Here is a 15,872-nt window from a genome sequence, read left to right as displayed (position 1 = left end):
TTTTTTTTCTAATTTTACTCTCAATCAACTAAAAGAATGCAGTTACACCTATTGTAGTTCTATTAAATTTTAAACAAATACGTAACTTGATTTTGGAATTCTTGTCTCCCTTTTTAGAAATAAAATGCCTCAAAATATTGTCTCTGATTCTTTCTCAGAAGTTGAAATCTAAAGCACTATTGGGAGAATTTTGTGGAATATAAATAGGTATAAACAATATTTTTATCCTTAAAATGACTTGTTTATATGTTAATGGTAAAGAAGTGAATACTTTTGTTTTTCTCAGCCCTTGCTGCCATCCCAGTACTGGTACTACATTTTGGAGATGAGTTTTTATTGGTCTCTCTTATTTAGCCTTGGCTCTGATATCAAGAGGAAGGTAAGTATCTTATTTATAAAGCCACTTTATCCATTTTTTTCCAAAAATTTTTATTCTTCTACCCCAAATCCTAATCTTCAAATTGAATATTTGTGTGTGTTTAGTTCTAGTTTACGGCTTTTTTTTTTTTTTTTTTTTTTTTTTTTTTTTTTTTGCTTTTTATAGCACATAGGATAGTGCAGATGTGCTCATGCTTTGGTGCCTTGGTAAGTATTTGTAGTGAAACAGTATAGAAACTTAATTTGGAAGGTCCATTCTTGTTCCATAAGAGCTTTCCTTTATGTGTCAGTTTCTTTCTTGGTTTGGGAATTTAGTGTTCTTCAGTGCAAAGAAGAAAAGTGCTAGTAGTCTTAATTCTACAACCACATCTTTTAGTTATTTATAAACCACTTTATATAAATCTTTTGATGTATTCAATGACTTGGAAAACAGTTTTTCCTTAATTCATCCAAGATCCTTGTTAGGAAACATTGCTTCAGGCACTATTAGCTTTACTTTATTTACAGAGAAACTGAGTCTCTGGCATCCTAAATGCCTCCCCTGAGGGCACAAAGTGAGTTATTTTAGGAACTGTTTGGTTGGTTGGTTGTTAGTGACTCCTGTTTGCTGGTAAGAAAATCCTGTTAGATACTCAGTGCAATCACAGGTTTCATCATATACATTAGCAGTACAGACCAAATGAAAGATGCTTTTGCATATGCTACTCTATAAAAGGTCAGTTTGTAGCAAAATTTGATAAATGAAATTAAGTTGAATTCAGTATTAAGGAGATAAAACCAAGTTGGCTTGACTAAATGATGTTTGAGTGAGTGGTAGTGTACGTTATTCATTACTAAAGGGCCCAGTCATCTGCACTCAGCTGGAAATCTTAAACTTATAGAGTAAAGCATAAGAACAAACTATGGAAAAATCTGATAGAAAGTGAAACTGACAGCACTTAGGGCCTGAACCTAGCCAGAACACAGGTAGGGACTTCAAAGCACAGGCTGGGACTCAAACCCAGCTTAAACCCAGATTGGGACTTGAACTCACGTTTTAAATTAGCATTCACCCAATGTCAGGACTTACTGAAGTTAAGAAATAATAGGCAAGAAATAGATCTATTAGGATGCTGTGAGAAGTGCAAGCAGGAAGGCAAGGAAGCTCTGCCTGAGGACCCAGTGGGCTATAGTTTTATCATCCAAGGGGAATGGGGCTTGGAAAAGACCGCCTCTTCCTTTCTGGGAGTAGTAGCTCCTCCTTGGTATTGGTAAGGTGTGTGTTCAGATTAGCAGAAGGGCAGTCCTCAAACTCCTGCCCATGGTCTGAATCTGAATGCAGGCCTCTTCCCATCCCCCACCCAATGACCTGAGGCAGTTCTCATGCTTCCACTAGTGAGCAAGCCTGCCTTGTTCTGATGGCTTTTTTGAGCAATTTATTAATTTACAGTGATCTCCCAAAGTCCACTAGATTTCCCTATCTATGATCCTTTATTGGGACTTCTACAACTACCTCTGCCTCCTCCATCCCTATCAAAAGGATCTCTTTTTTCAGAAAACTTAATAAAGCTAGAAATTAACCCTTATTAACTTTAAGCAAAGACTATATTAAATTTCAATTGAAAGAGTCATTTTTCTCAAGGGATAAAATTGAACATAATCATTATTTATAAGGCCTTCATAGTTATACTCAGTAGATTGATCCTATAATGATCCTGTCTTTTTTCCACTTTTGATCTTTTGATGTTTTTTCAGTGGTTGGTTTCTCTTTTATTATATACAGGTGCATTGGGTATCTTTTCAAAAGTTAAATGTAGATGTATATCATATATTTGTAAATACATATCTTCAGAGACATGAAACAGTTAGGAGTTGGGTAAAGCATAGGCTCTGGAGTTAGATTGCCTAAGTTTGGATCTCTGGCTTTATTAGTCAGTAACTTCTCAAACTAGCTGGTTGTCTTCCCTATATCCTCGTCTTTCAAGTGAAGCTAAAAGTAGTCCTGTATCCTCTGATTGTGAGGATTCAACAAATTAATCCATACAAAGCACTTTCTGTTGTGCAGTAAGTACTCAGTAAATTGGGCTGTTATTATTATCACATTTGCTCTTTTATTTTGGCTACAAGGAAACTGAAATCTTTAAGCGTTTTTAAACATTTTAATCATGATAGTCACATACCATACAGTTCATCTGTGTAAAGTGCATACTGCAGTGGTTTTGAGTATTTTCACAGAATTCTGCAGTCATCACCATGGTTCACCTCAAATAGAAATTCTGTACCTTTAGCAGTCACTCCCCATTTCTCCTAACCTCCACAGCCCTGGGCAACTGCTAATCTACTTTCTGTCTTTATGGATTTGCCTCTTCTGGATATTTCATATAAATGGAATTGTATAATATGTGGTTTTTTGTATCTGGCTTCTTTCACTTAGCATAATGTTTTCAAGGTTCATCCGTGTTATAGCCTGTTTCTGTGCTTTGTTCCTTTTTTTTGATGAATAATATTCCATTATATGGATATACTACATTTTGTTTATCCATTTAGCAATTGATGGATATTTGGGATGTTTCCATACTTTTGGATATTATGAATAATGCTACTATGAGCATTGGTGTATAAATTTCTGCAGGAACCTATATTTTTATTTTTCTCAGGTATGTATTTTTATTTCTCACCTAGGAGTAGAATTGCTGGGCTATGTAGGAATTCTGTGTATCAACTTTTGGACTGTTTAACAAAGCAGCCATGCCATTTTACATTCCTACAAGCAATGTGTAAGAGTTCCAATTTCTCCACATCCTAGCCAACACTTGTTACTGTCTTTTTTTTATTATAGCTATCCTAGTGGATGTGAATTATATTTGCTAATATAGTTATTCCACTTTCATTTGTTAGTTATTTCATATGCAGTAACTCTTATTTTGATGAATGTATAGTTTAATTATATCTGTCTTGGAGAATCCAGTGTAAATGTACACATATATCTTGTTTGTGTGTGTGTGTGCATGTGCATATATCCAGTGTAGGGCAGTGGGAAGAACAGCAGATATTTAGGTCTTAGATGTTTATATACTATCTCAGATATTTAATACTACCTCAAAGTTAAGTGATTTCATCCATGAGGATAACACTTGTTCTATCTGCCTCACAAGGATTGTGTTTAATAATTAAAGTGAAGGCATTTTACAAATTTCAAAATATGCCAGTGACAGTTATTAGTTCTTATATTATTGTTATTATTATTATTATCTCTTTCAGTGATTGGAAAATAAATGCATTTGCATAATGATTTCCATTTCCCCTCATTATGTAGGATTTTCTAGCTCATGTCATCCACCACCTGGCTGCTATTAGTTTGATGAGCTTCTCTTGGTGTGCTAATTATATTCGCAGTGGGACCCTCGTCATGGTCGTACACGACGTGGCCGACATGTGGCTGGAGGTAAATGTTGCCATTAAAAAGCTAAATAACAATACCATGTCCTGGGTTTCTGTGACTCCTCACAGGAAGAATTGTCTGTGAGCAATTTAGCAGAGCTCTCTATCCTGAAAACACCCAAAGTCTGCAGATGTCTCTAGGTCCCAAGACCCTTCAAGCTCAAAGAAAGGAAAGCTTTCAGTTTTTAGTTTCTAAGCTTCTTTCTCCATAGTCCTCATGAGAGAGGTTACTTTGTGAGATTCCACTTATGCAAGTTGCATGCAGATAGCAGCTTAGGAAGTAAGCTGAGGTATCTGAAGGAGGAATGAACTCTAATTTTTTACAAGGAAAACTTGGCCTATGGCGTGGTAGATTTTTAATGTTGGGCGGCACCATATATTCCCTCAAGCCAAAGCTAAATAGCACTGAATGCTTGCACTGCCCTGCAAGGATCCTCCTCCAGCTTTAAGGAATGAAAGCTGATGTTTATTTAAATGACATTTAGTTTCTAAGGAAGGGATGTTTCAGAGCAGGGGACATTAAAACAAGACTCTTCCTAGTCCTGAGCCACACAAAATATGAGGAACAAAGCAAAATTAGGATTGTTTTTTGTATATGTTTCTGTCATGTATTGTTTCCTGTTTGCCCTGAGGCAGTGAGTCCTTCAAAGGGCCAGCTTTTCTGCTGTAGTTTTCTCAGAGCCACTTAGTTCATCATTTAGATACCCATGTGTAATGCAGCTGGGGAAATGGTGCAAGCCCATTTACATTCAGGATTGCCTCTTAAAGGGCTGATAATTGAATGTAAGTTGATATGGAAGAAATTTAATTTAACTTAATAGGACTTTTATTCTTCTGGATCAGGGTTCAGCAAACTTTTTGGTAAAGAGTCAGGTATTGAATCTAGCTTTATGGGCCTCATAGGATTTCTTATCATATACTCTTTTTTAGTCCTCTTATCTTTTCTCTTACACCCCTTTAAACATGTAAAAACCATTCTTACCATTCTTAACTCAGGGCTGCCCAGCTTTAGCCCATAGGCTGAACCATAATTTGCCAAATCCTGCTCTAGACATAACCAGAGTCATTCGAAGCCATTTCAAAGCAACTGGCTACTGTTAAAAATATTAGCTGTGTACAGAATTTTGTTTCTTGTATGTAGTTGTAATTAGACATATAAATCACATTCAAAAGGTCAAGGTTATTATATGTGCTTCAAGGCAGCAAATGGCTTAGGAAAAGAAGGATTGTGCCAGTTTTTCCATGTGTTGCTTTCTGCATGTAGCCATCTCTGTTACAATTACCTCCTTCTCTGATCATCTCAGGAGCCCTGCTTGAAAATTAAGACCACATTGGCCATGACTTAAAAATTTTATGCTACTCTATACTTCTGTTTCAATTGCCTTTGGTGTGGCTTTACCATAAAAACAGCTTCCTTGTGTTACTAAAAGGGGGAGTTAGAATTTGGGGCTGGAAATAAGCACTGTGTTGTCCCTGCCCACCCTGTCACTGACATGACAGAGCTCCCATGTCTCATGTTGTGGACAAATCACTTAATATTTTGTTTTCTATCACCAGCTATAACATGAGAAGTCATATCCAGCCCTTAGGGATTTAGAGAAATTTAGCTCATTACTGTTTGAAAATATTCTAATGTCCTTAAGGTTAAAAAAAGAAGAAGAAGAAGAAGAAAATTGAAATGTCAGGAGTTCCTGCTGTGGCACAACAGTATCAGTGGCATCTTTGCAGTGCCAGAATACAGGTTTGATCCCTGACCCAGCCCGGTGGGTTAGAGGATCCAAGGTTGCCACAGCTGCAGCATAGGTCACAACTGTGGCTTGGATCTAATCTGTGGCCTGGAAACCCCATATGCTGTGGGGTGGGCAAAATAGAAAAAAAGGAAAAAAAAAAAAGAAATGTCAATCTTGGGTCCCTTAATGGGTAAACTGTGAGAACAGCTTCATGCTGTTAATGGTCATAAATCAGTCTTAATTTACAAGTCAGGCTCTAACCTGAGGTTCAGTGAGCAAGGCCAGTACCTTCCATCAGTGTTGGGAGAGACAGCAATAAAGAGTGGCACTAGGCCTGTTTTGATCATCTCCAGGAGGGCCTAGTCTACAGATTCCTCCACTAGTTTGTTCTAGTGTTTGTCCTCTCAGTCAGGTTCTAATTGAACCCAGACATGGTACAACTGTTGCCCCAGACCTTCCTAAAGATGAAGATTATTAACCTTTCATGTCCTCAAGATAGTTCCTGGGTCACCTCTTAGCTATTTCTTTGCAAGGAAGAGAAGCCTCAGCATCTACAATTCCTGCTCATAGGCAGCCTTGTACCTTATTTGTACATCTTTGTGACCCTCTCTAGTTTTCTGCCTCCTCAATTTTGGATCCAGGACCCAACACTTTAACAGTATCTTGACTGATACCTAGCAAAGGAGAGGAGTTACTGTCTGATATCCATCTTTGCACAGCCCAGAATAGGCTGCATGTACATTTACCTAAAGGAGTGCTATGTTGCCTTCACAAGTGGACTGTCTTCATGCCTATGCACATCTCTACCCACCCTGACCTGCCTCTGCCCCTTCAACTAGCTCCCTACTCTGTTCCATGCCCTCTAAACTCCTGGCCTTTCTCCCCATACCCAAGTCCTGCCCATCTAGCATGCTAGTCTTCTAGCTCAGCATTGGAGGCTCTTCCCTTGTGGGCCCCTGCCAGCCCCATAGTCTGATCATATCCTTGCCTCATGGTAAATATGGGAAAGTATGGAAAATACAATGTAAACCATTCCCAAAGTATAACATTCTGCCTCTCTTATTCTAGACAGGCCTTGAGCTTCCTGGGTGATTTCACTTCTAAAAATGGCAGGCCTAGGCCGCATTCCCTAGGGGCATGGTCTACATGCAGCAACTCCTGCCCACCTCTCACTTCCAACTCCAGGCATCCTCCCACTCAGCCTTGGGCTCCACTGAATAATGCATGAGAGAATCCACATTAATTGCTAATACCACATTAAACAACAACTTCTGTAATTCTTTTTACTCAAGATGAATGCTAGCATAAAATGAGTTGGGAAAATTAAGTGCTTGAAACTTTATTTCAACCAGGACAAGGCCCTAAAGTTTGGGTCCAACTCTACCTCTTATATGTCGTCTGCCTTAAAGTCGCTGCCTTGGTTGCACTGTGCCAGCCCAGCCCAGGACCACACTCACATCCCAGCCTTTCTTCAGTCCAGCTCTCCTCCCACTTACATGGAAGAATTCAGCCAATACCCAGATAAAATGTGTGCTAAAGTTACTTGTGCTAATGTGTAGTGCTTGTGAGAGACAGGAGTAATATTACAGTCATTCTAACTATTTTTTAAACATCATATTACGGAAAATTCCAAACATATGACAAGATAAAGAGAAGGGTATAATGGGCCCAATGGACCCATCATCCAGCTTCAACAGTTGTTGATACTGCCAATGGCGTTTCATCTATTTCCCACCCATAGCCCACCCCCGACCAAGATTTCACAAATCCCACACATCATTTCATTTATAAGTATTTTAATTCAAAAATTGTATACTAACATCACCCTATCTGATTGCAATTTCTTTCTTGTTTCCCAGTCTGCTAAGATGTTTTCTTATGCTGGGTGGAAGAAGACCTGTAACATCTTATTTTTCATCTTCTCCGTCATATTTTTCATCAGCCGCCTCGTCATTTTTCCCTTCTGGTGAGTAGACAGGTGCTATGTGTGCCTTTGATCATTGTCTCAAGGTAGCCTTACATGTCGCTCAGGTCAGAGTGTTGCCCTTTCCTTTTTACACTGATCTCTAGCTATTTGTGCCACATTCAGTTGGAAAGAAGAATGTGAAGGGGCTGTTTTTATAGATAGTTAAAATCACACCTTCCAAGGTGGAAAGGCTTGTTACAAAGGGAGATGAAGAATGTGTGACCCGACAGGAAGCAGCAGCTCTTACTCTGTGTCTTATTTCATGAATGTGGATCTTTGTGATTAGGAGCTTTTTCAGGTATTCAGTGCAATGTCCTTGGCCAATTATCATCTCTTTAAAAGAGAAGCAAGGAGTTCCCTTGTGATACAGCAGGTTAAGGATCCAGTGTTTGTCACTGTAGTGGCTCAGGTCACTACTGTGGCATAAGTTTGATCCCTGTGGGTGCAGCCAAAAATAAATAAATAAACACAAATAAAGGAGAGGCAGGTTTTTTTCTTTTGCTAAAGTTACAATAGTTACAACCACCATCAGTTGAACCCCAGACACTGGATTAGGCCCTTTATACATCTTGGCACCAGTCTACCCAACAAGTGGTAAAGATAGGTCTCATTGCTTCCACTTCCCAGATGGAGAAACTGATGTTCATTTCACTCTTCATGATTACTTGTCCCTACAGTGGTTTGGATGTTCATTTAGTATTGATCAGGTCTTGGTCAGTCTGTTGATTTTATTTAGCCAAGGGCTGGCAGCTTAGAACCTATATTGTGTCTCCACTGACAATCATTCCTTTAGCAAGTATGATATTCCATGTGTTGATTGACAGAAAAGGAAAATGTGAGGAAGATTTTGATGGTTTTGAAAGAACAGCTTAAAACTCTCTATAGTTTGGGGTTGGTCTAGGGCTCTCAGATCCTCTTAACAGAAAACCTGGTGCTATTGGAGGTCCCAGGTTCCAGAGGAAAGAGATGGAGACCCAGGCTGTAGGTCCTAGAGGATGGGCAGCACCCTTGACTAGCACCCAGGTAAGTCTGGGCAGGGGGTCAAAGGGTGCTGCCCTCCCAGTAATAGCTAGCTGCATTCTTTAACCCAGCACTGGGTGTCATGATTAGATGTGTTCTCTGGAGAGGAACAGTAGAGCACCATGATTAATTTCACAGAAGCAAAACAGTCCTGGCTCCACACTTACTACCTGTGTGATCTTGACAGGTTAGATCCTTTCACAGTGCCTCAGTTTTCTCATCTGCAAAGGGACTATCATGAGGCTTAACTGAAGTCATACATATGAAATAGCTTAGAACATAGTAAGGACTCAATAAATACTGTCCACTGTTACCACTAAAATTATTAATGAGTCTCTGAGAACTCAGAGTTTAATCTAGAATCAAGTCTGAAATGCATGTTTGAGATCCCCTTTTTGGTTGATGACTCAAATTACCATCACTTTTGCTTTGGTGGATCAAGTATGTTTGTGAAATTATAATATTGTGCAGTAACAATTATCTTTAGAATAAGTATTGCTTTGCAATTGAGTTCTAGCTCTTCCGTGTGACTCTCAGGTGATCTCAATCCAGCATCTGCCCATTGGTGACACTTACTTTTTTCCACAGGCACCACATGCTCGAGTTATCTAGAGCTGTATAACAAAAGTTCTGAAAAGTTTAGTGGGTTAAGGCAGTGGTGAGCAAACTTCTTCTATAAAAGAGCATAGGATAACTATTTTAGGCTCTAAGGGCCATATTTGGTCTCTGTTGAATATTTCACTTTGTTTTGTTTTGTTCTGTTTCTTTTATAAGCCTTTAACAATGTACCAGACCCAGCTTAACGCACTGGCTGTAGAAAAACAGGCTGCAGGCCAGATGTTACCAACAGGTCATAGTTTGTAGGCTCTCTCTTAAAACAACAACATTTATTGATTATTGTTAACTTTTATGGTTCTGGGAGTTGACTGGCCTCATCTACATGGTTTTCACTCATATGGTTATAGTCATATGGTAGGTGCGCGGTCAGATGGTGGCCAGAGTTGGGATTTTTCTGAAGGCTTCCTCACTCACGTGGTTGAGGTAACACACATGGAGTGAGCTGTTTGACGCTGATTTTTGGTGGGACCTGGGCTAGGCCTCTCAGCTGGAATGCATGCCCCTGCCCCTCCAGGGGCCCGACCTCCTCACAGCACAGCAGCTGGATAGCAGGATGAGCTGCTCCAGAGAGAGCTTCACAGACGCTTTGTCTCCTTTTATAACCCGACTTCAGAAGTCACAGCATGTCACTTCCAGCCTCATTTTCTTCATTGGGTCCAGGTCACTGAGGGCAGCTCATATTTAAGGGAAGGAAAATTAGACTTCACTTCCTGATGGGAGTAGTTTCAAAGAATTTTGTGGGCATATTTTCGAAGCACACACCATGAAAGCTCTCAGTCCAGGGAAATCTCTGAGAAGCTTGGACCTGCAGCAAATAGAAGTTCCTAGGCTAGGGGTCGAATCAGAGCTACAGTTGCCGGCCTCCACCCCAATCACAGCAACGCAGGGTCCAAGCTGCATCTGTGACCTGCACTGTAGCTCACAGCAACGCCAGATCCTTAGCCCACTGAGCGAGGCCAGGGTTCCAACTCACTCCCATCCTCATGGATACTAGTCCAGTTCATTTTGGCTGTGCCACCATGGGAACTCCATGCTGTGGCTGACTTCTCATTCGGCCATGAAGGGCACTCGCCTCAGGTCTTTCCATGATATCTCAAATCAACAGACAGACCAACAGTCTAACCTTGGGTTGGGGGTCAGTGATTGAAGGTGGTGTATTACTTTCTCCCACACCCTCGACTTTAAAAACCCTGTTTAAGAATTGATTCTTTTGCCAGCATTTCTGGATTTCAAAGAGAATTAGTTACATGCATTTGGCATTTTCCTGACCTTGATACTTTGCTGAATTCGCCAGCCCACTGCAGAGGCCAGCCAGCACCACTGTTTGCTGTCTTCAGAGAGTTGGGCTGCAAATAACGTATTAACAGACTGGATTGTCAACATTTTTTGTGTGTAAAAATTTTTCAGTGTTGATGTTACTGATCCTCACTGTTTAGAAGGTTAAAGAAACGTCACCAAGCTATTGGAAGTTTGAGAGATGGGTTTTCCATGGTTTTTGAAAGAATCTGCTGCAGTGTATTACTCTGGCTTAAACAGCCTGAATATGTTACACAACCATCCTTTGGTGCCAAAGAGGAAAAGGCAGTTCCTTGTTATTAGTCTGGCTTCAACCTTCTGTCTAAAACTTGTAACTCTGCAGACTCACTTTTCAAGATATTCATTAGTTCAGATTTGTTGGGAATTCACCATGAACCAAACAACACGCAGACAACAGGCCCATTTCAGGACTCTGGCATTTTGGAAGTGTTGTGGGAGGCAGTTTGAAATCTAGTTGCTCTGTTCTTCTCAAGTGCTTTTATTGCACATTTTGTGGTGAGATGAAAGGTTGGGTGGGGAGAAAGTTGACTAGGGTTGTGCCCATCTGAAATCTCTCCGAAGCTTGAGTGAAAGGACAGGAGTTTTCCATTACACCTGTCTTCCCCTTTCTTCTCCTTTCCCCTCTGCCTCAAGCAGATTCGCTTTCCCCTCATGAGTTTCCTTTTGTGTTCCTACAACTATGGCCCGTCTTCTCTCCTCTTGCTCTTTCCAGGGATCGTATTTAGCTGATTCTCATTGTCAGCTGGATTTAATTACCTTGATTTTCTAAACATTGTTACTGTCAACATTGGGTAGAAATTCCAATTGGCATTGGCCAAACTGCTTTAATCTAATTGCCTGGTTACCCTATTTATTTGCCTTTTTTTTTCAAAAGCATTTAGATCTCAGGCTTATGTTTTTTTCACATTGTATTCCTAACTATTGTATTAAAACAGTGGCTTCTATTTTTGTGAATTATTGGCTATAACAATCTACTCGAATGTTGTACAGATACCACCTGAGAGTCATTAGGCTAGAAAGACCCTCCCAAGATCAGGTAGTCAGCTCCCTGACTCCTGAAAGTTTCTTCCATAAATAAAAAGAGCAGATAATGATTTAGTCCAGGATGTTGATTTGAAAGGAAGACATTGTCTCAGCTAAGGTTTTCAGTGGCAGTGCTGGCTTATCACTTCATTCTTGAACCCCTTACCCACAGAGATTGTGAGGGTTCCACAGGTGAGGGAGATGCAGTGCCCAGACTGCAGGAAGGGGTTCACGATGGCAGTAGAGGAGAGGTCTGTGTCCACCACTTTATTCGTATATTTAAAGAATGTTAATACTGACCTGTGGTTTTTGGATATTCCAAAAAGACAAAATAAAACATTTCCAACTGTGAATAATACTCAAATAAAATCTTCCCTACCCTCAAGCGTACATATGCTGGTGGTGACTTTGTTGTCCACACAACTAGTTCACAGGACTTTGGACTTCATCTTTTGATGATCCAGGCCTCACTGGTCTAGAAAAATGGTACTCTGAGAACCTCATGTGAATGAAAATTTTGTGGGCAAGGTGACCATGCGAATCCTTGCAGTGGCTATCAGAGAGAGGGCAGTTTAGGAGAAGACAAGGCTGAAGGCACCCAGCTGTGCTCAGCTGATGTTCCCAGAGAGCAACAAGAGTGAGGACAGGATGGCTGTACCTCTCCTTGTAAGGCCTGGGGCCTCAGTTCTAAAAGGTGAGGTAGGGGCAGAGCAGGGGTCTGATGAGGCCAGGTGGGCTTCCATGCCCTCCTGGGGTGGCACACTGACCTTCCCACAGTCACTAGAGGAGAGGAGGGGCTGCCCCATGCCAGGTGGCTCCTTGAAGCTGGGGCTCCTCCCTTGAGCTGCCGCTGCAGATGCTTATCTGGCACCAGACTCTCCAGTCACACAGCTTGTGGAAGAGAAACCACTACAGGTGTCTGCTCAGCGTCTGTTCCACAACGAGCCCTCAAATGAGCCCCCCTCTTCACGTCATACACTCGGCACTTCTGTTGCTGCTTATGAACTGATGGACAGCTGCAGCGATCCAGAGTTCTAGAGCCAGGGACCTGGTTCATAAGGTAGTCCAACCCCTTTATTCACTTCCTTGTTTGCAGATAATTTCAAGCTTACAGGATAATTTCAAGTATATCACAGAGAACTCTTAACTATTCCCTTTACCCAGATTTACCAGTTAGCATTTCCCCATTTGCTTCACCATTTTTTTTTTTTTTGGTCTCTCTGGCAATCCCCCCCCCTTTTTTTTTTCTATTTTGGCCACACCCATGGCATGTAGACGGTCCCAGGCCAGAGTCTGAACCCAGGCCACCTAAACTGCTAGAGTGACAACACCAAATCCTTAATCTGCTGAGCCACATGAGAACTCCTTTTTCTCCTTTGTATTTCTCATTCTTTTTCTCTCTCAACACACTGTGAGAGAGAAACACACACACACACACAAGGTCATATATACACACATTTTTTTCCTGAACCATATGAAAGTTGCAATCAGAGTTCCCTGGTGGCCCAGCAGTTAAGGACCTGGCATTGTCACTTCTGTGGCTCAGATTTGATCCCCAGTCTGGGAATGTCCACATGCTGTGTGCACATCCAAAAACAAAAAGATGCAACCATTATGTCCTTTTAATCCTAAATACTTAAGTGTATATTCCCTAAGGACAAGGACATTCTTGTATAGAATCACAGTGCAGTTATCAATTTCAGGAAAGGTAGCAGTCTACCATCCATGTTTCTGTTTTGTCGACTGATGCAATAATGCCTTTCATTGCTTTTTTCTCTCACTATGGGATCTGGCTCAGGATCACATTCTTCATTCAGTTGTCATCCACCTGGAATAGGTACCCCTTTTTGCCTTTCGTGTCATAGACATTGTTGAAGTGTTGCAGCCCTGTTTGTTTCTCATGTGAGAAGTTGAGATAGTCCCAGGATTGCACAGCTAGTTATGAAAGAATCAAGATCAGAAACAGGACATTTGAAACACAAAATAGATATGTTCCAATTAAGTTAATAAATTTGATAATTAAGAGCAGGCATCATTGCCTTACTTGAGTATTAAGTTTTCTCCAACTATATGATCACTTTGAAATATAAGACAACTCTAAAATGTAAGGTGGGCAGCTTTGTACCTGTAGAACCATTATTTGTTAATCCTGAAAAGGTTTAATAGTTGCGCCTATGATTAGCAAGAAAAAAAGACCCTTAACTTTTCCTAGAAAAATACAACTTTTAGTGGCTTCCTTATCAGGCCCAGCAAAACCAATTGCTTTTTACACTAACAATGTAATTTTTTTTCAAACCTTGAAAACTCCAGTGATTGAGAGAGTGAAGATGGGAAACAAAACCCAAAGCAGGGAAGAGGCTGAGCTTGGCGTCCATGGGCACAGTACTAGTGTATCTGTTTGGACAGATTCAAGGCCAGTGTATAGAGCAGTGCTGTCCTGGGCATTGAGAAGTATTGTCTATGAAAAAGGAAATTCCACAGGCCCAAAGGTAAATGTGCACTTATTGGTGTGTCCATACGTGTGTCTGCACACTTGATACATGCGTATTTGGGCCAAAATTGAGGAAGGTGGATGTGTTTTGGGTTTCTTCTTCCCATTCTTCTTTTAGCAAAGGAGGAGAAGTTGAAGTTGAGAGATTGGACTATCTTTAGTGAGGACATTGAGACCCATAGAAAGAGGCGGCCCCATAACTGCTGTTCCCAGGATCATGACAACATCTCCCTTCTGAACCCTCTGCACTTCATAGTCATCCCATCCCCCTGTCTTCCCATTGCCCCAGAGTCTGCTCCCCTCCCCCACTAAGCAGAAAATCCAGCCACCTTAGCAGCAGCCTCTCTCAGTAGAGGATTGCCCTCCCCATGTCATTAACTCAGCCCCACCATGTAGGAGAGGAGGTGATGGTGCAAAGTGGCCTCAGCACAGTGCTAGTAACAGTCACGTTACACTACCATTTTTGAGTGCTGACTGTGTGTAAGCTCTTCCCATTTGTCAACTCATTTAATCCTCACAAGAGCCTGCTGAGGTGAGTGCTATTTTACTTTTATAGAAGAAACTGAAGGCCAGAGAAGCTGTGGAACTTGCTGAATACCACAGGGAGACCATGCCCCAAATATGGTGGGTTTCAGTGCCCACACCACTGGCCTCTTCTCTCTGCGTGGAAATGACAGTCTCTTCCGTTTCCAGAACTCTGACTCTGGGTTTCTTTGGAACCTCTCAGTCAGAGAGGTGGGGTTAGTTCCACCCAAGGAATGGGAGGTTGTACAGGTTACCAGGCAGAAAGTAGTGGCCTCAGCCCTGGAGCCCAGCTCTGATGATGCTAGGCCAGAGCTATTCCTCTCATTTCTAAAACCAGCAGAGCTTCCCAAAGCTCTTATAAGGAAGACCATGCCCCTGACCTTGATTTTCAAGGCCAACAGGAAATGGCTACATTCACCCTCCAGCTTCATCTTACACCACCTTCCCCTGCCCCTCCTCTCCCTGAAGCCACACTGGTCTTCTTTGAGCCCTTGAATTTTCCATGATGCCTCCACCTGAGGACTTTCTACATGTCACTCCCTCAACATGTACAAAGCATTCTCTTCTGGGTCACCTAAGGGGAAGAGGGAAATCTGCTCAGTCAGAACTCTGCAATGTGCTCCTTGTCCTTTTCTTTCTTTGCTTGGACCACAGTGAGCTTAATTATACGTTTAGATAATTATTTACATTTTCTGGTAGAGCATGTAAAGGAGATATTTTTGAATAGGTTCCTTTTTTAATTTTGACCCTGACAAATTCCCAGTAAAGGACCTAGCATGGGGCCAGGCCTTGAACCAAGCGATTGGAAGATACAGAGATGAAGGCCCTCATAGCTGCTGCCTTTGGAAAGCTTGCTAGATAATGAGAGTCAACACAGACAACAGCTTTTACTGCAAGGCAGGATGAATCAGCCAAATGTTCTAAAGAAGGTGGTAGCAAAACAGCCTAGAGGAAAGTTATAAATTCAGAGGTGATCAGAATAGCACAGATATTTTGTTATAGAGGGATCTATGTTTTTATAGATGAAAAGAGCTTCAGTTGAAAAGAGGAAGGGTGTTCTAGGCTGAGAGAACAGCCTAGAACAGAATAGCCTAGGACAGAATAAGGCACACAACTGCTTAAAGACATGGCAAAATTAGAATGGCAAATAGGCTTTGTGTATACTATTTCTTTTAATCTCTGTGGATGCATGTATCACAGTGTAAGTCCTTCTGGTTCAGGAATTTCAATCTCTTTTACTCATTGCTATATTTCTGGCTCCCACAAAGTGCCTATTAGCACTTTGGTAAGAGCTTAATAATGTTTATTGAATGAATAAAATCATTTCTTCGATTTTACAATTGGGAATATGCACAGAGAAGTGATTCCAGGTTACATAGAGCCA

The 15,872-nt window shown here is 41.1% G+C and overlaps 1 protein-coding gene across 2 annotated transcripts in view; it reads left to right on the top strand.

Moving 5' to 3' along the window:
• Positions 1–15,872, top strand: part of CERS3 (ceramide synthase 3) — a 127,227-nt gene that overhangs the window by 75,304 nt on the left and 36,051 nt on the right. For both annotated transcript variants that reach the window (XM_005659788.2, XM_021098471.1), the window contains 3 exons: positions 287–379; positions 3,674–3,802; positions 7,388–7,494. In XM_005659788.2, the coding sequence (XP_005659845.1) occupies positions 287–379; positions 3,674–3,802; positions 7,388–7,494 (329 nt within the window). The remainder of the gene's footprint in view (positions 1–286; positions 380–3,673; positions 3,803–7,387; positions 7,495–15,872) is intronic.

This window comes from Sus scrofa, chromosome 1 (assembly GCF_000003025.6).
Source record: "Sus scrofa isolate TJ Tabasco breed Duroc chromosome 1, Sscrofa11.1, whole genome shotgun sequence".
Classification (NCBI taxonomy): Eukaryota; Metazoa; Chordata; class Mammalia; order Artiodactyla; family Suidae; genus Sus; species Sus scrofa.
Note: the sequence above shows the minus strand (reverse complement) of the source record. Positions and strands in the feature narration are given on the sequence as shown.